The 24772-nt window shown below is 38.5% G+C and overlaps 4 protein-coding genes and 1 long non-coding RNA gene across 5 annotated transcripts; 1 reads left to right on the top strand and 4 right to left on the bottom strand.

Annotated features, from left to right (window-relative positions):
• Positions 1–5823: 5823 nt before the first annotated feature.
• LOC103982811 (ethylene-responsive transcription factor ERF039-like) lies at positions 5824–7138 on the bottom strand. Its single transcript, XM_009399844.3, has one exon. It carries the CDS (start codon positions 6623–6625, stop codon positions 5912–5914), a length of 714 nt encoding a protein of 237 aa, XP_009398119.2. The 5' UTR covers positions 6626–7138; the 3' UTR covers positions 5824–5911.
• A 2563-nt stretch (positions 7139–9701) lies between these two features.
• On the bottom strand, positions 9702–10342 carry LOC135672617 (uncharacterized). Its single transcript, XR_010513032.1, has 3 exons — positions 10218–10342; positions 10102–10129; positions 9702–9839 (listed from the first exon to the last, which is right to left on the bottom strand). It is a non-coding gene; the product is annotated as an uncharacterized LOC135672617 (long non-coding RNA).
• Positions 10343–10530: 188 nt separating this feature from the next.
• LOC135672616 (protein POOR HOMOLOGOUS SYNAPSIS 1-like) lies at positions 10531–12969 on the bottom strand. Its single transcript, XM_065181115.1, has 5 exons — positions 12514–12969; positions 11797–11913; positions 11353–11418; positions 10938–11026; positions 10531–10838 (listed from the first exon to the last, which is right to left on the bottom strand). Exons 1-5 carry the CDS (start codon positions 12820–12822, stop codon positions 10607–10609), a joined length of 813 nt encoding a protein of 270 aa, XP_065037187.1. The 5' UTR covers positions 12823–12969; the 3' UTR covers positions 10531–10606.
• Positions 12970–13482: 513 nt separating this feature from the next.
• LOC135666732 (uncharacterized) lies at positions 13483–18126 on the bottom strand. The gene is made up of 4 exons (XM_065178364.1): positions 17807–18126; positions 16243–16701; positions 15000–15031; positions 13483–14893 (listed from the first exon to the last, which is right to left on the bottom strand). Exons 2-4 carry the CDS (start codon positions 16559–16561, stop codon positions 13964–13966), a joined length of 1281 nt encoding a protein of 426 aa, XP_065034436.1. The 5' UTR covers positions 16562–16701; positions 17807–18126; the 3' UTR covers positions 13483–13963.
• A 4612-nt stretch (positions 18127–22738) lies between these two features.
• LOC103982813 (dihydroflavonol 4-reductase) lies at positions 22739–24676 on the top strand. Its single transcript, XM_009399847.3, has 6 exons — positions 22739–22948; positions 23101–23270; positions 23440–23634; positions 23743–23902; positions 24042–24234; positions 24354–24676. The coding sequence occupies exons 1-6, from the start codon at positions 22789–22791 to the stop codon at positions 24532–24534; spliced, it is 1059 nt and encodes a 352-aa protein (XP_009398122.2). The 5' UTR covers positions 22739–22788; the 3' UTR covers positions 24535–24676.
• Positions 24677–24772: the final 96 nt, after the last annotated feature.

Raw genomic sequence — 24772 nt, 5'->3', positions numbered from 1 at the left:
ATTATATATTTAATTAAGTTCAGAATATTTAAATTTTTATTTATAGTTTCTAGTCAAATTATTTTTATGAAATGATGAGTGATGAAAATAGAATTTGGCATATATTTAGTTAAGTTTAAATTTTTATTTATATATTTTTTTATTAAAATTATTTTTTTCTCAAATAATAAATGAAGAAAATAGAATTTGATCCAAAAATTTGCAATGCTCTAACAAAATTATCATCAGCTAAAATATAGATTAGGATAATCGATAAAGCCTTATAAAAAAAATGTAACCTATTATTATGGCATTAATGTAGTATTGCTCCATGTTTTAAAATTCTTTACGTGTATTCTTTTATTAACATCCATGCAAAAATCTTGAGTTGACATAATTAATAATTTAATTTTAAAAATACCTAAAGCAAAATTGATATTATTATCGTTATAATCGGAAACATCGAGTATAAATAATCATTAATCTTGAAAGAGGTTTAGAGCAAATAGGGATCGAATGTTCCAACAAGAGGATTGGAGAAGGTAGGCATTACATGACATTCTCGAAAGAAGGTTGGGGATCACAAAGAAGTCACCTAATCTCATGACTCCAAATACTTCTTCCCAATCATTAAAATCCCTACGTAGACATGAACTTGTCATACGTGGAAATAAGGTTTTCTATCACCTTTTTGCAAGTACAATTTATTTTTTTTTGCTGTTGTTCTTTAAATTTTGTTTGTCGACATTTTGACTAAAGCCAAATGCTTTGTGTAAATTGTGAAACTCTTTTTTGCCAGAATAGCTCAGGATTTGATCTTGGTTTGGTTACACAATAATTAATCATCCAAAAAAAGCTTAATCTTCACTCACCCTTAATTTTCTATCAAAAAAAAGTATGTAAATTTTTTATAATAAGGTGAGAAGTTTGAATAGAAAAAATTTTATAACATACTGATTAATCTCATATCAAAAATAGTAAGATTAAGATTAATTTATAAAAATATAATAAATATATTATTATTAATCATAACTTGAATATTTTGATCAATGATTCGAGTTAAATGAAATTAATGAGCCTATGCTGGACCGAGGACTCCTACTTGAGTGGAAGAAATTATAACATACTAACATAGAGTTACGACAGAACTATCCATTGGTATAATCATTAATGTGGAGTCATTATTAGGTTAAACTTTACCTGTATCATATTATCATATTATGATTTGATTTTGACGAGTATGACAATCCCTTAAACGAGGGAGATTGTAATATCGTAATTTAATATCATATTGAAAGATTATAATATTTTGATTTATCTCACAAGATAAGTAAAGTTAAAATAATAATGATCCGAGGTTAGGTGTCGAGGGATTTAGTTGAGATGAAAGCAGTTCTTCACATTGATATCAAATAATAAAATCGAGAAAAACAATGATAATGTAGAAAAAAAAGAGCATGCCATATGGCATTGTCATCTCCTTCAGAGGCCAAGAAGGAAAAGGAAGGCATTGCAGTGCCTACTTTGGATTGTTCGAATGAGTCCAAATATTAAACATCCAGAAAAGATTGGAAAAAATAAAAAGTCCTCATCACCAGAAAATTAAGTAATTGATACAGTGAATTATAATTAAAAATCCTCCTGATAGATGCATTTCCAGATCTTTACAAGGATTCAAAGCATCTTGGCTTTACAGACAGACAAGAAAAACATGCCTCTTATTGTTGATTTTGGTTTTGTTTAATTCAAGAAATCACAGATTTGTTTTGATTGATGAAGTAAAACTCCAAAGTGGTAGCATAGTTTCACCTTCTTATGAAACTATTTGAAGTCTTTGGACATGAGATTTAGAAAACATCAAAAGACTTGCTTGATAAGAATGTGTTGACTCATATACTTGGCCATCAAATAGCTCAATATTTCGAATTATAATAGCACTTTAGAGCTAAAATGGGATCACAATCTTTATTTGAGTTGTCATATGCTTGATACTCAACTTTATGGATGACCTATTGAAGAGCTATGACAACTGATATGTTGACTGGGGTTTAAGTAGCAGATCCTTACCATTATCTGTGCTTACACTTGAAACCTATCTTTTCAGCAATCAATAACTCTCAAAACTTGTGAGATTGAAATCTTGAATTACAAAATTTAGAGGGTAGAATCTTGTAAGCTTTTGCTGAAAGGAAGTGTATGCCTTGAAGCAATGGGATCCAAGGAGGGGCAGTCTGTCACTTAATCTCACCCATGAAGAAGATCTTAAGTAGCATGTATTAAGAAGGTCTTGAGGAGTAGAGAACCTATAAAGTTGATGTAGGTTATAGTTCAGATCAAACTAATTGTTTGCATTATTTTTGTGATTCAAATGGCTAATTGAATAGCCTTCAATTTTCACTCAATTAATGAGTTCTTGTTAGTAATTAATTTACTCTCCTTCCTTTAAGATTACAAAGAATGAAAAATTATTTAACATTCATTATTTTGATTGAGTATATAGTTTCTCATTTTTTCTAGCTTTTACTTCTATAAAGAAACTTTACTTGCCTCCCTCTTCTGGATTGATAAACCTCAAAAGCTTGTAGTTGAAGTTGTCTTCCTGTGGCCCCACTGTGCATATTTTCTTCCTTTCACTTTTTCTCTTTCCATGTCTCTATCTCTTCTTTATTTCGCTTTCTTCTTTCTCTTTTATTTCTGTTCTTTCTCACAGTTCTTTTTGTTGTTTGCACCTTATCTTCTATTTAGGTAAAAAAAACCATGTTCCCATCATTAAAGAGAGGATCAACTTTGAAGTGAACAGTTGTATGAAATTTACATTTTTTTTCCTGGTATTTTCATGTCACAGCAGCATATTGCCATCTTTTGAAGGTGATGTGTTCATGCATCATTTTCTCCTTGAATGGAAGAAAAATAAATACAATAAAAATCCTTCGATCGATACCACCAAAAAAAAAAAAGAAAAAAAAAAACTCCGCTATCTCTACTTATTTCCTTATGATATAATAATGAAAAATGAGACCATCATATGCTTTGGAATTTCTTTGGGAAATGAAACTTTTGGAATTCAACCTCATAAGGTGTAGGTCATAGAATTCTTATTCCAACTGGTAAGAAGAAAAAAGGACACATTAGGCTCTACCTTTCTTCTTTTTGAGTCCAAGGATAAACTATAGAAGAATACTAGGAGGAGGGATGCACCTAAAGCAAAAGCATAGAAGTATCTCATGATAGAGGTAAAAGAGGCACTTGATGAGCTTCTTCTTTCCAACATAAAGAAAAGCTAAGGCAGGCTATAGATTACCCTCCCTCCTCTTTTGTTAAAATACATTAAAAGAAGTAGAAAAAAATAAAGAATGAGGAACTTTATGCTTTGCTTATATTGACCCTTGCACAACTTTCTTGAGGATCATAATTAGGTCTAAGTCAAGCAAAAACAAGGCATCTTTCTCTCATTAGCTACTCTTACTTATGTTCATTAAAGATGCACTGTTATTTTCCTTAGGCACCATAGAAGTTTTACCCTTGTCACAATTTATTAGAACCAATAGCATTACTTGAAGTCTTAAGTTGAATAAGCTAATTCCTAAAAATATATCGAAAGTTAAAGCTAAACAATGAATTGACTCGGACGATTCGGGTTCGAGTAATAAAAATACATCCTTTAATCGTAAGGGTAAAATTATACACCCTTGTATTAGTATAAATTTTATATTCTGAGTTCCTCGGAAAGGATATAAATCATCACCGAAAGAACTTAAGGCATATATAACATTAGAAGTACTCTATCTCACTGTAGACTGCAATTGTTTCTATATCTCGACCATACATTTGAGTCACAAAAGGAAAGGAAATTGACCTCAAACCTCTGTTGATCGTTGCTTGATAATACAAAACGCATGCACAAAAGAACTACGAATCACAGCACCAAATCATACTTGCCTCTTTTGTAATAACCATGTCTATTAACCCAATACGCTGACCCTTCACCGAGATCGGGCATCACAAAGCAGTAGCGAGCAGCAATCCAATCGGAAGAACCATGGCATCAGTGCAAGGCTGCTCGTGTCTTCGATCAGCTGCCGGAATCGGACAGCCATCCACCATCACAAGGGACATTGCACTTCCGAGTGGCGCATAACGAGTCACAGTTCAACGCAAAGACAAGGACGATTCACAACTGCACTTCACCCACCATGCATCATCATAATGAGTCATCGTTCAATGCAAGACAAGGACCATTCGCAACTGCATTTCACCCACCATGCACTCTTTTCTCTCTCTCTCTCTCTTTCCTGTGTTTTCCCATTTGCTAAGGCAGACAAGGAAAAAGTTGGCATGATTGCTTCCATTTCTTATTGGATTCACCCAACTGCAGTGAAGCTCTCGATTCTGTACAGGTTAATGATTAGTTGATGATGTAAAGCTTCCCGGTCCCTTTCACCTTCCATCGATTGATGTTTACCGTATTGTCTCTCGTCCTCATCTATATGTATCGGGTGAGGCAACTTTTACTTAGTCTTTTTTCTTCCTTTAATAATCTATATGTATCGATTGTTTTCTTGTTTTATCCTAACGTAAATATACTATATATATTTCAATTATATTCATAAGATAGCATGATAAAATAGATGATCGAGATTGATTATTTTTTTAGATTACACAAGATATGTAATATAAATTAAGAAAACAATACAGAAAATATAATGCTGAGTAATAATTATATGGGTAACCCAACGATTGGATTATTGTACTTGGGGTTGCAAAATGGAAATGTGTGCAAGCACGTACTCGAATGCTACATGTATGTACAATCGTCGATAACTCGAGGTTGCCTTTGTTGAACCGAGTGCATTGCTACGAGATGAACAGCATTTACTCTGCCACCGTGTACGAAAATGATGTCGGCTTCCAAGCACTTGTCACTCACTATTAAGGAATAATTGCTATTAATTTGTTGACCGAAAATTATATTAAAATATAGGTTTTACATTTTTATTTTTGGATATACATACACACAAAATATATTTTAAAGTCTTCATGTATTTTACTCCCAATAGAATCTCTCCAATAAACTAAGTTCAACCATTATGATGGATGGTTGGTACTAAATATAAAATATTTAAATACCTAATATATATAATATATATATGTGTGTAATAAACTTAAATGAAGGAATAGTTTTGTCAATTAAGAATGGGGAGAGAGACCAATGAAGGAATGACATGGTGTGGATGATTGGGAGGGAGACGTGCGTGTGAGGTAAGTGTCATTGATGTCACATGCCACTGACCCACCTTTAGGTTTCGTTTGTTTTCTTAGGAGGCCTTCAGTCTTTCTTAATCATCAGCCAAACTAAACATATGCTTCTTAATGACCAACCTCACGACATCATAATCACCATGCAATGTAGCCTTGTGGTTTCCTGTGCCCAAAGGAAGGCCACATCGAGGGAAGGTGATGCATGCGAATATTTGGGTGCGGATTCTCTTGCGATCCAAAGCTTGGATTGCCACTTAGATTAATGGATCGTGCCGAAATCATATCCCCAAGAAGGAAAGAGATGTGTCCGCTTGCTGCTGTTATTATGTGATTGGACTAAAGCACATATGTGTATTATATATATGTATCAGAGCAAATGCTTTCCGGTTTCAGCAAAGCAATAAAAGACTGCGACTTGAACTCCGTTTCGTGTTCTCATACATCAGAATTCGAAGTCTATATCACACCATTACATTGTAGATGGACATAATTAGCTACATAGATAGATAGATCGATAGATATATATATATATATATATATATATATATATATATATATATATATATATATATATATACATCTTAGTGAAGTATACCGAAGAGTTTGATATGCCTGTCGCTAATTGATATGCCCCAAGTAGGTAGAGAAAAACCATGAGAGGAGGCTATGAGCTTTAGTAGTATTCCCATAAGAATGGCTCCTCCACCCTGAACTCGATGCCGGCCTCCGCCGAGGAAGCGTTCCACGATGAGGAGTGGCCGAAGCCTTCTCTTAGGTCAAGCAAGAGATCAGGTAGGTCGAAGAGAGCACCGTCGTCATCGCTGCGCGGCGACGTGGGAGCGGGAGAGTGGGGTATCGGTGATGGCTCGTTCTGGCTCGGGGCTGATTCCGGGCTCCCGCAGAGCCCCGGGCTGTGACCACCCAACGTGGCCGCGGCAGCCAGCGCCGCGGCCGCCTGGATGTCCTTGGGTGCTGCTGTGGCCGGCCGCGGTAGCTTGGAAGCCAATTCGGGGAAGTTGAGGTGTGCGGATGGCCCCTTGATTGTCAGCGCGGCCACGTCATGCGCTCGGGCGGCCATCTCGGCGGTGGGGAATGTCCCGAGCCAGATCCTCGACTTCTTCTTGGGTTCCCGGATCTCCGACACCCATTTGCCCCAGTTACGCATTCGAACGCCGCGGTAAGAAGGCTGCTTCCCGTCACTGCTGCGCTTCTTAGCGCCCTTGTCACCGGCCGCCTGTGCTTTTCTCTTGGCGGCTTTACTCGAGATCACCTCCGAGTTGCGGGCCACCTCGGTCGACGCATTGGTGGTGATACTGGAGGAGGAAGGGGAGGAGGGGGATGAGAAGGTATTAGCTCCACATTTCTGCACGATGAGTGGGTCTTTCATGTTGGAGTGCGAGTGAGGAGGCGCAAGTGATGTGGTGCTGCACAGACCTTAACGCGACGGGCATTTATGCATAATGAGAGCCGCAGTACATCACACGAAGATGAAAAATGGCAGGAAGGACCCATGCAAAAGGTGTGCAGTACCACTGCAGTTGTGCCATCACTCGGTGACATTGATGTTGTCCTTCCTTGGGAACCGCGTTTTACTGCCACCCTTTGCTCCCAAGGAGGCTCTCAAAGCAAACACGAGGACAATCCATGGCAAGCAACCACATGTCCCGCTGTTGACCCACCTGAGCTGTATTTGTTTCTGACATGAAAGAAGCTCCAATTCTGCTCCGTACCATGTGGTACCGGTGGCGGGGAACACCGAGGCCATGGCGATCACAAGATCGCCCAACGTGCTGACCTCAGTCGACATGCATTATGCAGTGTTCTTGGTTCTCATGGTGCCGCCACTGTCGTGTGTTTGCAGAGGCTTCGTCCATTGCCGAAAGCAGGGGGAACCTTGGATTATTACCCAGCACTGTTAAAGTATCAGAATCAGAGAAAACAGCAGTCATATTGTTGTGATCCGTGCAATTACAGGGAAGTCATAGTCTTCTTCCAGAAGTGGGGCTTAAGAATCTGAGTAAAAAATTTGGTCGATCTTTAGTTTATTCTCCAAAAAAAAATAAAATTAGAAAAGGGGGAATGCCCGCTTACCAAAGGCACTGCTTGATTTATCTTTTTGTTTGTTTGGAGGAAAACGATGAAAGTTTTTGTTTTCATCGAAAAAGTTTTTTCAAATTAAAAAAGTTACAAACAAAAATAGATGGATTATAGGAAAAAGAATAAATGATACTGATTTTTGTTAGGGGCTGTAAATATCTTGATTATTTATTATGAATATATTAAAATTTTGTTAAATATTAGTTTGTGATGATGATGCATCAAATTAATTTATCAAAGATTGAGGATTTAAGATTTCATCCGATATATTTTTTTTTTAAGGTGTAACATTTCAACAATCTATTATAAAGCCCTAGACTTGAAATATAAAATTATTTTTTAAGTTATAGTTCGTAATAACTTTAATAATTTATCACAGGTCTTGGGTTTGAAATATGTCAAACTGATAAAAAAATTTGATAATTTATCGTAAGGTCTTAAACTTAAATCTCATCTTCGTCACTTATGCTTTATAAAAAAATTTAAAATTTTATTTTTTTAAACATCTTATTTGTTTCGAGATTTATATAAATATTATATAAATGAAACTAAAACTAGTTTGAGGAATCAAAGTTCTCTGATAAATCTATAGAGAATAAAATAAAATATTTCAAAGTTCATATGAAAATTATATATAAGAAGTTAGGGGCTTAAATATATGAAGTGATAATATATATATATATATACTAAAATCTAGAGAGGGCAAAAATGCCATTTTAGAACTTAGAAAAGATAGATATGCCGAATTAAACAAAGATAAAAAGGAAAAAAAAAAAAAAAAAGAGGGGGGGATTCTGCAACAAAAAAATCTCATGAAATATTGGGTGCAACCAAACAACAAAATGACCACCTGAGTACAGTCCCATTTATTATCGGAGGCGGAGGAGAGAGAGAGAGAGAGAGATTGTCCAAACGGGACCATGGGAGAAAGATCATGATTGGACGAGATCAGTCGGATTGACGTGATAAGGTACGAATGGTTTTAATGCTCCGTGCACACTTTGGTCTATCATAAAGTGAATAGATACAAATTATGACTTCGGATTAAAGTTATTTTTTTTTCCGTGAACAATAATTGTGTGGCTATGAATGTCACAGAGCTCGATCTTGACTTGGGATAAACGCTGATGGTATGTTTAACACGTAAGTCATGTTTACAGTCGAACAAGAAGTGATGTTTCTAACGAAAGTCTGAACGAAAAATGTTTCAACTATATTTAATCGATAATAATATTATTATTTTCATCATTATTCCAAAACTATAATATATTTTTGAATTAATTCTCAAAAATAAACTTTAAGTTTAAGAATTTTTTACGGAACGCCTTTAGTCATATGAAAAGATGATTTTAGAGGTCCATCGCCTCCTCCTCCCTATGTCACTTCCATCATTTGTTCTTCTTGAACCCAAGGGCATCGCAAGCGCCAATGCTAACCCTAATCATTCTTATCGAATCCCAAGGACATTGTGAAGGGAATAACTAACGAGACTAGCCCACGCATGAAGAGGGACAACTAACAGGTCAGTCCATGCGCACATGGAGGGAAGCTATCAACAAGACAAAGGATAATGATCAACGATCATCATTTTGAAAAAAAAAATATTATTTAAGAAATTTTCAAAGTTAAACACAGTGAGAAATTTTTAAACTTATGAATATTTTTTAAAAATTCACCTTTCTTTTTTATATGGAAAAAATCCATATTAATAATTATAATCTCAAATATGAATAATCATAACAAAATATTTTCTCTATATGTTGGTAAAAAAAAATCATGTAGATAATAATCATTTTAATCAGTCTAAAGTTCAAACCCATATAGTACAATATAATTTTCATTTCTGTGGGGCCAGTCTAATCCTAAGTCGTATGGGTGTAGGGATTCATTCTGCACCATTAGGTGATTTATAACAAAATTTTTCATCAATTAATGACTGGCATACATTATTCTGTCATCATTCATAACCCAACAGGAAATGACTGCTGCGAACAAAACCAATCCATCATTATTCATAAGCCAGAAGAAAATAGATTATGCTACGAACAAAACTAACCCAGAATCAACTCTTACCAGTGATTGTGTTACCGCCATTTGTCTAACTTTGACCTTCACGTTGACACAAGCATTTCGTCGTCCCGTGATCGAAATACGTCCCACTCAGTCAAATTAGGTTACAGATTCTGCTGATATGGAATTAACGCGAAACAAATTCGAGAAGAGAAAAGAAACGAAGTCCAGATTGTGCTATAAAATCAGGTTGCTCCTATGCCAAAACAAGACTTGGTACACCAAACTTTTAAATTCTATTCAACAGCTTCACAGAACATACCTATTAGCAAAGAGAGAGAGAGAGAGAGAGATTACCCTAAGTTGACCTTTCTGTTGTTAAGACTAATCAAAAACACAGGATGAGAGTCACCACGAAATGAGCAAGCCAGCCACCTATAGTGCTAAATCGCCGCCCAACTCATCAATGACCTTCTCCAGTTTGAATAGCATCTCTGCAACAACAAAATGTATATCTCCCGTCAAATCTCTTCTTCATCTATTAATTACATTATGCCACTACGTAAAACCTCATTCAGGACAGTAGGAAAGATGGTCGAGAACTTTTCCTCGTGAATTCATCTTCATCAAATTTATAAACATTAACAGATTAGCAGAATAGATAATTTAGCATGCCACACACTAAGCTCTGATCTTTTAAATGGAAAAAATTAGTAACAAATATGATTTCAAATTGGAAAGTCAAAAATGGCATACCATGAAAAGTAGCATCTGACATGTATTCCTGGAACCAGTACCAAAGAAAAATATAGATAAGTAGGTAGTGATATATATAACAAGCATATAACAATCAGTAACAAGTCAGAATATACCACAATTTTTCTCTTAATATCAGCTCCTGACATTGAGTCCACTTGCTTGGAAGCATCTACGAGTCCAAGTAAATGAAACAGCAAACGGCTAGGAAATAAAATTGTCGTATCTAATCAGATTCTCTTGCATCTTTTAGGGTAATGTCATTGAAGTACCTTGTAAGAGAGGATCCACTGGGTGTTCCTGCAACACAAAATCAATCAAAATTGTCTCATGATTTTAGTTAGTATTACAATATTTAAGAATCAAAATTGAGTAGATATTTCTATAAACGCATATATGGAACTTAATAATTATACCTCATCAGGAGAGGGAACATCAGGCTCAGCTATGGGATTTGTTTGCTCTATTAATTTAAATAAAAAAAGAAAATTAAGCAAAAACTTCATTAGATGGAAATGGAAGCAGAATTTTTATTCAGGAATCCATTTGCAGAACAGTTTTGCTCCGACATGCCTTTTTGGGTACCATTCGAACAGTTGGTTAGAAGCTCTGTAAAGCTAGGTGGAAAGCCAGGGCAAATGGAATGAGTGCAGCTAGAATGCAGCAACTCTGGTTGCTCCCTGCTGTAACTTAAAGCTGGTACTTCCAAACCACATGCTGTTGTAGGTTCTCCAGAACTTGATTAACCGACGGCAAGAATATTCAGACATCATGTCAGTCTATCTCCTCAACTAAGAATGCAGTTAATGGAAAGAAAACCTGGCAGAGACTTATACCTATACTGAAGTCCATTAGAGGAAATTATTTCAGATTGAGATGAAGTTTCACGTGCAAAGTCACTGTCCGGCATTCCCCTTGAACATTCCTAAGGTCACATATAACAGGTATAAATCAATTGAACTTCTGAAAAATGGAACTAAGCTGAAACTAAATACACATCCTGTTTGGAAATTTTATAGAAAATGCCAAAAAATTACTTCTCAATTTAGTTCTCTGATGACTCGAGCCTAAGACACCAACTTAAAAACCTAAAATTCTCCTTAGGTCCAAAAAATATCAAATAACATATACATATATGTCCATCAAACCAAAAATTCACCAGATCACACCTTAAACTAAAATCTAGCAGCCTTGTAGATTGACCAGATCACTTGGGGAAAAAGAGAAAGAAAATGCAAAGATTTTATGCACCTTCACAAAAGCAAGGAATGCTTCAACATCAGAACAAGTTGGGAATCGCACAGCAAACTTCTGAATCTGCAACATTGCAAAAAGTAATTACCGTAGCCACATCATCAAGTGAAGAAATGAAGCAAAAAACAATATGATAAAGACAAGAAAACAGCAAGCCACAAGATCACAAATATTGTAAAATTGTAAGAGATTTTAGTTCATCCTAACTTGGGGATAAATAGCTACAAGAACAATCGCTGTTCATGATAAGATTTAGGAAACAAGGGGAACCATGTAAACCAGGGATGGAACAAGCAGAAGCTCAGTCCAGAAAATTCAACTCGGTATATAAAGTCTAACATCTATGTGAGCTCTCAACAGTGTAATTCATATTTCATACTATTGATGGTTGGCATATAACATTGTACGAAAAACAGAGTGAGAGAGCACAAACGAACTCGCCTGGCTGGAGACATCCATGTAACTCATGAAGACCACCCTGCTCCCCCTGACTGGGCATTGAGAAACACATGAAACTTGCGGCCATGAGAAGAGGAGACTGGAAACAAAGTGTTCCTCCTAAGCAGAGAAAGGACACATTTGGTTTGCTGCTCAATTAATCCACATATATCTGATGCTTATCTATAGTCGTCCAATAACACTTGCAAAAATCACAAGAGGAAGCGAAACGAGGAGTTTGGTAACATAAAAAATTGAAAGAGAAAAGAAAAGAAGAAGAGGAAAAAGAACAACATCCAAGTCGACTAGCTTTCTACTGAGGTATTATTAAATCCTTTTTCCTTGTTTTGGTTTTTTAGCATTGGAATTTTTTTGGAAAAAACATTTGCTAAGATCAAAGCCCATTAGGAACACACTACAATGAAACTCTACATTCTAGATGCATCAGAAATAAATTACCACATTAGTACCAAGCATTCGGGCTCTACAAACAATACGCAATAGGATGTCCTTCGACACACATTGATGATGGAAGAAAAAGAAGATTACCAAAAATCGACACAAATGCACGGAGTTAAGTCCAATGCACTTGCGTGGAGCTTCTTGCCGTAGACAGAAACGCAGAGGAAAATATACAAGAACGAACAAAAGAGAAAAAGGCCATATTTAAGTCCTAATTTTAGGGCTCAATGAGAGACGAAGACAAGAGGGGATACAAACAAGAGCGTATTCCTGGACGTTGACGGAGAGGACGAAGGCAGAGGCGCCGGTCGGCTTGTGCAGGATGAGAAGGGCCGGGGAGGAGGAGGTGATCCATGTGCCCGTGGATCGGATCTTGCCCTTGGGGAGAGCCCGGAGGCCAGCCGGAGCGCCGGAGGCCCACCGTGGTAAATTGAAGAAGCGCGAGAACTCCACCTCCCATTGATTCCTCGTCACCACCGCCGGCTCCGAGTGGTTCGTCAATAATCCCTCAGATCGCGTCATTTGCATTCGTCCTCCCGGGTCTCCGAGAACGGAGACGGAGAGCATGCAGGTCTGCAGCTTCGCTTCCCTCTATTTGAACCAGCAAGACCGACACAAAACAATGTATTCGCGACAGCTGTCCAACGCAACGCCCACCCGTTCCGGTTGGCGTTGCTTCCCGCGACTGAACCCGACCCTGAAATTTTGCACGGGTGATCTGGTCACTCGAATCGATCCATAACTCCTGATGGCTGAATCAACCCTGAATACTCTGTAGAATTGGTGTAGTCACATCACTCCTGATGGCTACTCTACCAAAAGGATCGAGTTTAGTCCACGGGTCCCTCATCTTGCCCGCTTGTGGAGGAGATTCAAACTTGAAACTTAAAAGTATCTTATCCTCGATTTTCGGGTACCGGTAATATCACCGTATGCTAGACGATACCATCCACTAGACGATCATGCTTCCTTTAGAACATGTTTGCGTAATGAAATTGTCTTATGATATGATCTGATGGAATAGTCTTAATCCATTAATCTAAAATATTTAAATTCAAACTAATAATAGTATATTCGATAAATCAATTTAAGTCTGTCCACATGAGACTAAAACGGATGTGCTATAAATCCACTAAAAGATGTATCCAACATTAACTAGACTTGTTTAGTTAATGAACAAATTTTGTAAACCAATTTAGAAAGGAACAAAAAAGTATGAGGCTAGAATAAATGTGAAAAGCAATTTTCTCATGCTGCATGCTAAAACATCCAACATTTATGAATACATCATAGACTTGAACAGAGGTGTAGCAAAACGATACAGTGAATCCACAAGACTGCTAGGAGTCCCAACAATGAGGAGAGAAAAGACGGCCTAGATCACATCCAGGACCTCGAGCTTAGAGTTTTTTCTTCTTTTTTTTCTAATATCTAATGACTGAAACATCACCTGACTATGAGCTAACCTTTGAACACGAGGGAAGAAATATTGTACAGCAAAAAGGCTTTGAAAATAGTTCTATTGTGCTGAGGTAACCACCAAACGAGCAAACAGACTTTACCCTTACAAGCACCCTTCCGTGGCACCAATTTAGATCTTGGAGGATGCTGGAACCTTAGAAGTGCACAAAGATAAAACTTGGATTGTCTGGCCAATCAACAAGAGACAATCGAGTGCTTGTCTGGCCAATTACAAGAGCCAGCAAACTCAATCCTTCCAGTATCTCGCCCAGTATCCCTTCTTCCTGGTAGATTCATTTTCTGAAACTGTTGGTGACGGTGGCATTTCGATGGAGAGGTGTTGCCTAAACGGCTTGCTAAACGAGTTCTTCAGGCTAGAACTGGCTCCCATCCGATGCCCCTTACCAGCCCTCCACCACTCGGAGAATGTATCTCCAGCCATATCAGTGTCAGCCACCACAATCCTAGATCCGTTGCTTCTACCACTTGATTGAGCCTTTCCAAATAGCTTTGTGATGGATTTTTCCCCATAAATGCAAACAGGGCAAGGTGGGTCATGTCTGTCGGTTTCTGGTGTTAAGTTGTCCAAACATTCAGCATGGTAGGCATGACCACAGAACAGAACTGCAACCACAGAGAGCTCATTGCTGGAGACAACTTTGTGGGAACTCCATGGAGATTTTTTCTGTAATAGCTTCAAGCATATTTTGCATTTTTGCTGATTAAGAGAGACAGGTCTTGGTTGCTCTGGAATTAATTTTCCAATTTTGCTGTTAATGGTGCTAAGGTTTTCACTGTCATAGGACCATCTCTCCCTCTGAGAAGAAGCAAGATCTGAGAACATGCACATGGACCACCCATCAGAAGAACTACCATGAGATCCTCCCATGGGCAAGTCATTGCTGCAAACAGACAGTCCGAAGGACTGCCTTCCTTCGGGGAAGCTGTTCTCATTCAAAGAGTTCAGAGATGGGATTCTACTGTCAGATATCATCCTAGAGAGTTGGTAACCTGGTGAACTTTGAGCCTTTCTTGATGATGTCGGATCAGAGGGTAAAGAGTAACTCCATGACGATGAAGGATCTTCTTTGGAAACTGAAGATGTTGAAGGCACAAAACCCGTTGGCCCGTCATATGAAGTGCATCCTACGCATGATGATTTAGTCCAGCCCTTGAACTACACATTAAATTAAATAGCATTAAATAAATATATGATAATTCATTACTAAAAGATAGTATAGAATGCAAATTTGCAAACTCAGTCACAACTTGATCCAGATCACCTCAAGGGATATGTCGCTTCCATTGGATTGACCTGTTAAATGAACAAAATGTAAAAAGAAACTTCAAAGGAAATACCACTATATGCATCATAAAATGTCAGCAGCAGACAACTATTGACCGTAATTTAGAGTCACTATCTTCCTCTGAGAGCAGGGACCAAAATTAGTTGCACTAACAAGAAAAGTTTAATCATCTAATGCCTTTGGATATAATGCATTATTAGCCATAGTAGTTGGTCTATGACAAAATATTACCATCGCGTAGGGGTATTCTCCAACTTGAGAATGAGATAGGCCTTCAAAGGATGAAAAAGAGAGATTTATTTACGATGATAATTCTATTGCAACAAAAAATAACAATGCAATGCATGTCTTCAAAGCTTACAAGCACATCTATTTCTGGTGCTACTAGTGTCAAATCTCTAATTCCAACTAGGACTCTTAGAACAATTCATCAGTTACATGAAGTAGCAGAATGTAATGATCAAATATGTTTGTAACATTGCACTCCTGTAGTCCTACATTAGCTAGGGTCTAAATACCAAAAGGAGTACTACAGAATCATCTATATGGATAGTCCTAAATAATATTCATTCATGTTTAGCATTCATGTTGTTAACAATGCATCTACATACTCATCTATACAGTTGTGTATTATTCCAGAGGATAGTCCTAAATAATGTCATCATCAAACAACATCTGTAGGCTTCCTTTAGTCAACACAGAATTAAAAACATAGAGGATCACAAGATGTTGTCATCAAACAACTGTGATACCAGCTTTATTAAGAAACATTGTTTGGTTTCCGCATCTGTTATTTCTCAACCAAAAAGCCTACAACACAATATCTCTAGCAGCATTAACCAGTAGGAATGAAAATTCTAGTACTGATACTTACAAACAGATCCTAAAAGAATTCATGTTAAAGCATTTAAAAGCCCTGATAAGAATGTGTTGTGCAGAATAAGTAAGTTTCTAAGCCACACTTACACATAATATAGAAGAATCTAGGTGGGAGAGAAGAGTGAATAACTTAATCATTTTTGTGATTCGCTAAGGACATTCTATGGAAGATTTTGCTACATATAGAGATGCCTTGGAACGGTAAAAATACAACTAAATTGCACACTACTCTAGCCACACAAACTAATAATTCTATTCTTATCAGCTAACTTGGCCACTTACCAAAGAAAAACCAGAAGGTTTCATGTGTACATGGAAGAAACAAAATGAAATGTCTTACCACTGCCATTGTCTCTTGATTTCCGAGAACTTCTGGTTTTAAAGGGAGACTTGTGCCACTGCTGTGCCTGAAAAATTTTCAAAGGACTACTGCCATCAAGAAGTCCAGTTTCAGATGCTACCCCAACCTTAGTTTTGAAGCTGGCGTCCCCACTACTGATATGAGAAAGTGAAGTAGGGTTATCCATGATGTCCTCTATGTGTGTTCTGTTGTCCCGTAGAAAGCTCCACGAAGGTGAGTGTCTTACGTTCCTACATGTAGAAAGAGAAGTATCCTGCACGAGTTTGTCCTTGGCAGCAACACAGCAGTTTGCCCCCATTCGTGGTTGGGAAGCCAAAAGAACAATTGCTAAGATATAAGGATATTGAACTTCCAGATATGGTATTCACAAAGAAGCCATTAATTAGTTATCACCCGATCAACGAAGTTTGAAATGGAAACCTCGGTTCGATCCTTCAGCTGCTTTTAACATGAAACAGTTAGTAATATGATCATGCAAGATTTAGCAATTGAATGAAATAGTTAAATTTATACCAATAAAGAGCTTGTCAAATATCACAAAAGATTCTTGAAACCAAGTTATAAACACACATCACAAATCAACAACCCTCAAAAATAAAATAAGAGAACTAGAATAAAACTGAATCCCCCGCCATCTCAGGAAAGAAACCCCCGTTTTATATCAATAAAAATTGAAGCTTTTTCATTATGGGGAGATATGACATCATGCCAAAGCTAGAATAGTCTAATCAAAGGAGCAAAGAGAAAGCTCGCTGATTGCTCCACCCACCGTGGAATACCATCAGAAGAAGAAGAAGAAATAGGAAAAGCCAGCGGTTGATACGTCAAAGAAGTGGAAATTTAGTCAAATGAATCCACGCAGTCCAACACGACTAGGCTAATTCAAAGAATAAATTTCTGGAATGCAACAACAGAGTCAAATGCGCACTGGTATAATAATCAAACAAGCAACACTGGTGAAAGGAACAGGCCGACTCTGCCACCCAAGGAAGAAATTATCCGCTAGTTTGTCGAGAAAAGAAAACAAATCGAAAACAAATATAACTTCGAGACACTACGACACCAACTCTACCTAGAATTCTATAAAAAGTCGAGATAATGATCTACCTAGGTTGAATTGATCTATAGAAAGTGACTTATTTGTACGCAGCCTTTTTATAATTTCCGATTAGAATCAGCAGTCAAAGTACAATCCCAAGATTCTAAAGGGCCAACCCATGGGTGAACAAAATCCAACCGATTCTTGAAGATAAGCTGCGATCATAAATAATTTCATTGCAGACAGAGGTTAACTCATGGCTATTTCACAATCACATGATCCAGATGAACTCGAAATCATCAACGCTTCCAGCTTCCTGAATAGGAAACGCAGACTCTGAAGGAGAAATTAGAGACATTGGTTTCTACTGTTATGTAATCCCGAATCCGAAGCGAAGAATAAAGGAGAGGTCGGAGGAAAACCAAACAGACCGGCGGCAAACAACGCTCCGACGTGGATCGACCTAACGTAGAAACTTGAGAATTGGGGGAAGGAAGGACTCACAGCGTCGAGATGGAGATGACGAGTGCGAATCCAAGTCCCACCTCTACATGAAACGCCGGCCTCATCGTGAGATCGGCCAACCCAAAATCGATCTAGTGTGTGTGGCAGAAAAAAGGGGATGGTCGGACGGTTCCACGGGGGAGAAACCGAAGGTAGAAGATGATGGAAGCACCCATCGGAACCCCTTGAGGCTTCTCTCTTTTCCCCTTCTCTCGATCGCTCGCTTCGCTCCGTCTTTTCCGAAGGGCTTTTCTTTCCGCCAGAGGCCGAGCTCAGATACCTGATCCTATCGCACCGTCGCGAGTCTCATATGACGGTAGGGGGTCATGAGAAGTAGCAGCAATTTGCGTGCAAGTTTCAATTTGACAGTGGCGTGGGTCCCAGTGGTGGGAACGCCTGGGTACTGTTGTTTGATTACGTTCCAAGCACCCGAGGCGTGTGTGGCAGTGTGAGAAGCAATCATCAGGGGACCACCGCAAAACAAGAGGACCCGGTGGGGCTCTCCCGTCAGTGACAGTGTGTCCGACCCGTTTTGCGCTCGGCCACCGCACGTCCTGCCTTTGGTTCGGACGGTCATGCCGCACAGGACGTCTTCCACCGCTCGCTCGGTGGGGAGAGAGGAAGATGGCGTGCGTCGATGTCTCCGTGGATCTCCGCCATCCGTCGCTCATCCGTCTGAACCAACCGAGTCATACTTTGCGTGCGTGAGTAGCAAAAGGAGGCGGTAGAGCTTCGGACTCTCACCTTCACCGACCTGCTTGACTGAATTCACCAGCTACTGTCTCAACGCGAACAGAGAGAGAGAAGGGTAAGCTAACGCATTCGAATTCAAAGCCTGTCATCAACCCTCGCCTCACAACCATGACATCTATGGGTCTCCTACACAGCTGGTAAGCAGTGGGCAACAGTAGCACCAGGTTTCTGACCCCAGCCTCAGAGATGACACATACCATCTGAATTCGATCAGCTAACTTCTCCAGGTTCCAACGTCGATGTCAGAAATAGGTCGGACCGAAGCAGCTTGACGGTCAAGCGCTCGTGATTTATGCTGCCATGACGCACATCACTGCTTATCCATAGTTCGAATGAGCATGCCAAAAGGATCATTATAATGACGCAGTGTATATTGCTTGGCTGTATTAAAACTAGAAATTGAGCAAGCCATACTTTAATAAGCCAAGCTATATAAATGATCTTTATAATGATGATAATGCAATAGAAAATTTGATTTTTAATCTTTCATAAGATCATTCATAATATGCATTCCAAACAAACAGCACCGAAAACGCAAATCCATAGGCAATTAGCACCACAAGATTAAATCATATGGAAGCAAATGAGATGTGAATAGTCTGCAATTAACACTGAGGTTGTGACCACTTTATTCTAAGGAACAAAAAAGATGTAAATAATGGTCTTTATTCATAGCGAACAATATTTATTCAACAGTAGGATATCGTAGGAGCCATGATTTACATACTCAACTCTGATCTAGACACCAAAACGAAGTAAATTGTCTGCCAACAATTCCATTTTGAATGCACTAAGTGTCCATTGTCCCAAATCTTGACCTTCTTTTGCACAAGAAGAGGACATCATGGCTCTATCTTTCCTGGTGTTGCTTCAGCCAGCAAGATCCAGTTCATAATAATGATGACACTCTCGAGGAAGCTTGCTCCTGTTTCTTTTTATCTGTAGATCATACTGTTCTTAGTCTATCAGGCAACTCTCTCAAATAGTTCAGCTGTTGATGTGTTGTCTTGTACTTCAGATAATAAGAGGAACGTGGATTTCAAGGGTGCTCCTTGAGGGATAATAATTACGATAAGACTTCCGTGACGTCAGTTGTCTCGAATAACGTCTCACAGTACCTGATCAACGCAGATCGGAATGTCGACCGAGACGCATTAACACCCTGTTCAAACTCGATCCCTCACGTCACGCCAACGGTAATGCCAGACGCTATTAAAAGTACAGTCCTGTTCCCTACGGACAGGCACATCAAATAACGGTAATCCTCATTATAAAAACCCTCATGCTCCGAGGAGAAAGAGGAGGGAGGCACACAAGAAAACACCACTTGGCTAAAGAATCCCTCTACGAGTATCCGCTAATTTGATCGTCAGAAGGGTCGGGTTGAGCTTCCCGACCCGACCTGTGTGCAGGTGCGAAGACGGTGGCCTCCCACTAAGCGCCCAGGCGAGGAACACTCTCCCGGAGGAAACGACGACTCCTTTCCGATCGGACCGTCGTAGCCGACCACCTCAACGGATTCAAAGGTCATCCCGAAAAGATTTCACTCGAACCAAACTACGTCGATCTCGAGGTCACGACTTAAAGTTGGTTACGCCATCGTTCCTGTCGAACGATCTTGGCACCCCATGTTAGGAATCATACAGCTTTTGTTCCTTCACATTTTGGTGTTGCATTTGTTTTTATTTGTTGTCAGATGAGGACGGATTCTGTTGACCAAGGATGCATCATTCTGCCTCCAGCCGGCCTACCAATGGATTTAGAACGATTTATTTTTGTCCACATATAGGTTATGTATTCTATGACTGCAAGCCGTATCTTCCGATTAGATTGCTTCTCTGTGACTATCATATCAAAATCAAGTCAAGAGAAACTGCCTATCTACGTACACAGGAGAAAGGCTAGCTAGCTCCATGCTCTCGTATTTTGCTCTTCTTTTGTACATGTCTACTTTGTTGCATTGTGTTCATGTTGTAGATGTTTCTCCTACAGATTTTGTCCAGAGATGCTCATGTTTCTCTGAAACCTGTGGGGGGAGCAGCTTCAGAAGCAGCTCAAGCCATTTCTAAGGATCTTTGTGTTAGTGTAGTATCGCAAACGGTAATATAATCTGCTTGGGTCATCGCTGCCAAATACATGTCTGGAAATCTTTTGTTTAAGGTCTGCTTGATCGATTCTCCACAAGGTTTTTTTTTCTAGCAATTAACATGTACTGATTTTGTACTGTTGAGATGTTTTAATGGTTTGTAGATTGTTGAGACAACCACCATTTCGCATCAAATGTGACAAAGACAACATAAGATTATCTCATATGAAAAAGAATAATTTTTTTTAATTATTTACATATGATTGCATAAGGATGATATGGATATATTTTCTAAAAAAAATAACATATTTTCTTTTAAAAAAAAATTAAAGTATATGTAAAAAAATAAAAATAATTATTTTATTTTATTTACAAGAATATAAATATTTAAGAGGAACTACTTACAAACTATACTTCCGACAAAATGGAAATAAGAGAATGAAACAATCGAGTTGTGATTGAAAAAATCTAAGTATTTGCTTAAAGAAAAAAAAATACAATGAGAGTTTTGTTTAAAAAAATTATGAGGACAATAGTATATTTATTAAATTACTTTCCTACTAAGAAAAACGTACAATGAAACATGATTGGATAGAAAGTCAGATGTGAGTCACCAAAAGTATTTTATTATATTGCTTTTTTTCATGTTCCTATAAGAAAAATAAACTTAATGAAAAAGATATTAAATATATATATTTGTTTGGTGTAGTAATAAAATAAAAGGTTTTAAACTTTATGATCCTACAAATTGACTATAAGTTATTATATTATTTTTAACGAAGAAGAAGTTTAAAACTTTAAAACAGTTAGTTAAAATTCTAATAATTGTAGAAAAAAAAATTTATAAGGCATATGATATATTACCTATTGTTAATATCTCACGTGAATATTCTCATATTTTTAAATTATTATTGTAGAAGAAAAATATTCTCATATTTTTCACATTTTGGATCTATTAGTCTCTCCTTTTTTAATCAATGTACTCATGCTAATCTTCTTCGAACCAATGAGTACTTCTAATCTATAATGTCTTGAACCCATCCAAACCCACATATTTAACTTAGCGAAAAGGATAAATATAAAATTTTTAAACAAGAAAAAGGTCAACCATAGCCCAACAACTCATCTATTTAACCTAATATAAATCTTTATTTTCTGTTGCATCTAATCCTAACTATTTAAATTTATTTTATCAGTTGAGCTATTATTATTATTTTATTTAAAAACTTATAGTTTAATTTTTTTAACTAATATAAATACATGCAGTGGAATAAATTCAATATATTATAAATAAAAAAATACTTTTTTGTATACAGGAAGCACCACAGCCATCATGCACGTCTCGGCCTCGGACAACTGAATCAGTAGAAAGCGTACGGCGGACTATCTAACTCTCTCATGTAGCACCGGTAGATGAGAGAGCTCATCGTTGTGTGTTAGGTAACATGCAAACGAAACAGCATACGAAGCACGCATTTTCTATACATAGCTATTTCTTCTTCGTTCCTTCTTTTTTATTAGAATGTTCTGAGACATATTCTATCAATCATATATCAATCCCATATACAAAGAAGTTAGCTGTGTGATCGACTGACTCGTGACTTACTTTACAACTGCTCAGACTTTTTCTTTTTGAAAAACGAAATGATGTTTTTATCTTTTATCTTTCATTCGTTTTGATGTCAAATATGACTTTTGTCCTCATTTAATTTAAATAATAATAATAATAATTTTTCGAGTAAACAAAATAAGAAAAAAACAAAGAAAGGATCTCCCTGCGTGCAGCTGTTGTGTCAATTAATATTCCCTTAGTTGTGTGAGAATGTGTGTGTCCTCAAGTCCTGGAGAGGAAAAGTACATGTGGAAGACGACGCAGAACCGATCAATCAATCGCCTTCCACTGTGCAGCCATCGTGCTCGTCTCCGCCTTGGACAACTGAATCGGCGACGATAACCTAACCATCTCGTCAAGTGCGGGTAGATGAGAGCACATTGTTGTTTGTTAGGTTGCATGCAAACAAAAAAGCACAAGGAGCTCGTATTTGTTATATGTAGCTACGTAGGTCGAGCAGAGAGATTGCAGTCGTAGAAAAGGTGCATTGCGTCTTACTCCTTTGTTCCATCAACTTCTTCTTCTGTTCCCATGTCGTACTTCCGCTGTCGCCCGTTGACAATGAGTAACCCCAGCGTGGGCGAGAAGGGGATGGTGTGCGTGACTGGGGCCGCCGGATTCGTAGGGTCATGGCTCATTATGAGGCTCCTTGAGCAAGGCTACACCGTGAAAGCGACTGTTCGCGATCCGAGTACTGCTTCCCATTGTTCTAATTTACTAGTGAGCTAGTCCTAGTAGAGTTGGTGATGATGCGTGGTTAATTACGTGATCGTCGTGTTCAGTAAGTTCTATAAAGACATGAAAGTGTTTGATCGGATTGTGGTGGTTTGATCTTTGTTGCAGACAACTTGAGGAAGGTGAAACATCTGCTGGATCTTCCAAAAGCTAGCACCGATCTTACGCTGTGGAAGGCTGACCTCATTGACCAAGGAAGCTTCGATGATGCCGTGCGAGGGTGCGTGGGTGTCTTCCATGTCGCCACTCCAATGGATTTCCAGTGCTCCGACCCGGAGGTAAGACCAGACACAACCTACCTATTCTAGTTGACTCACACTGTACATCCCATGACTCTTCCGAAGATACAAGACGAGCTTGCAAAGATCTGCCAGTTTAATGGAGTTAGAGAAAGCAAAAAAGACGATACATCATGCATTTGACATTGGTTTTGGCTTGTTGTTTCAGAACGAAGTGATAAAGCCAGCGATAGATGGGATGATGAACGTCCTCAAGTCCTGCGCAAAGGCAGGCACAGTGAGGAGGGTGGTGTTCACGTCGTCTGCTGGAACCACCTGCGTTCATGCTCGTCGCAAGGAGGAGTACGACGAGAACTCATGGAGCGATGTCGAGTTCTGCAGGGCTAAGAAGATGACTGGTTGGGTAATCAACCGGACACATACACGGAATCATCAATTCGCCGACTACTTTTTGACTACAGCAGTGCAAATTAAGCTCTAATCCTTTGTCCTGTGGCCAAACATTTTGCAGATGTACTTCGTCTCAAAGACGCTGGCGGAGAAGGCAGCATGGGAATTTGCGGAGAAGAACCATTTGGATTTCATAAGCATCATACCGACCTTAGTCAACGGACCATTCATCATTCCCACCATGCCTCCCAGCATGCTCTCTGCACTGGCTTTGGTAACAGGTTCGCATGCCCACGTCTTCTACGTAATAAATCACAAGTTTCCTGCCCACCTACATATCATTCGAACAGCAACCAACTCTCTCTCTCTCTCTAAACTCACTGCCAATGATGATGATGATGGTATAACAATGCTTGGCAGGGAACACACCACATTACTCGATCTTGAACCCAGTCCAGTTTGTGCACTTGGATGATCTTTGCATGGCTCACATATTCTTGTTCGAGCATCCGGAAGCAAAGGGGAGATACGTTTGCTCTTCTCACGACATCACCATCTCGGATCTGGCGAAGATGCTAACGGAGAGGTACCCTGAGTATGACATCCCCACCGAGTAAGTCACCTCCACGAGAAGGACTCTAAGATCTGGTGTTGGACTCGAAGAGGGGATTATGTATCTACTTTGATTCTCTTGCCATAAGACTGACTGATGGCTGCACCAATTACACGTAGGTTTGAAGGGATCGATGAGGTATCGGACGTGATCAAGTTCTCCTCAAAGAAGCTTACTGACTTGGGCTTTACGTTCAAGTACAGCATGGAGGACATGTTCGACGGAGCAATAGAGTCGTGCAGGGAGAAGGGATTGCTGCCGCTGACAACCAAGAAAGAGCAGGTCGATGGCCACAACTAGATTTTACCAAGGGAATAACACGTCAGATGATCTGTGTTGGAGAACTTCTATCTTCTGTTCATCTTTATTTGGGTCATGTATCTCAGAGCAATATAATCTCTTTGCATCTTCTATCCAGTTAATAAACCGAATCGATGGCTTTACTAAAGGTGATATCCGATGACAAACAAAAAGAAGGTCAAAAGACAAAAACAAATTAAGCCTTTGGATTGTGATGAAAAAGATAGTTCTTCAAGTT

Source organism: Musa acuminata, chromosome BXJ1-4 (genome assembly GCF_036884655.1).
Source record: "Musa acuminata AAA Group cultivar baxijiao chromosome BXJ1-4, Cavendish_Baxijiao_AAA, whole genome shotgun sequence".
Lineage (NCBI taxonomy): Eukaryota > Viridiplantae > Streptophyta > Magnoliopsida > Zingiberales > Musaceae > Musa > Musa acuminata.
Note: the sequence above shows the minus strand (reverse complement) of the source record. Positions and strands in the feature narration are given on the sequence as shown.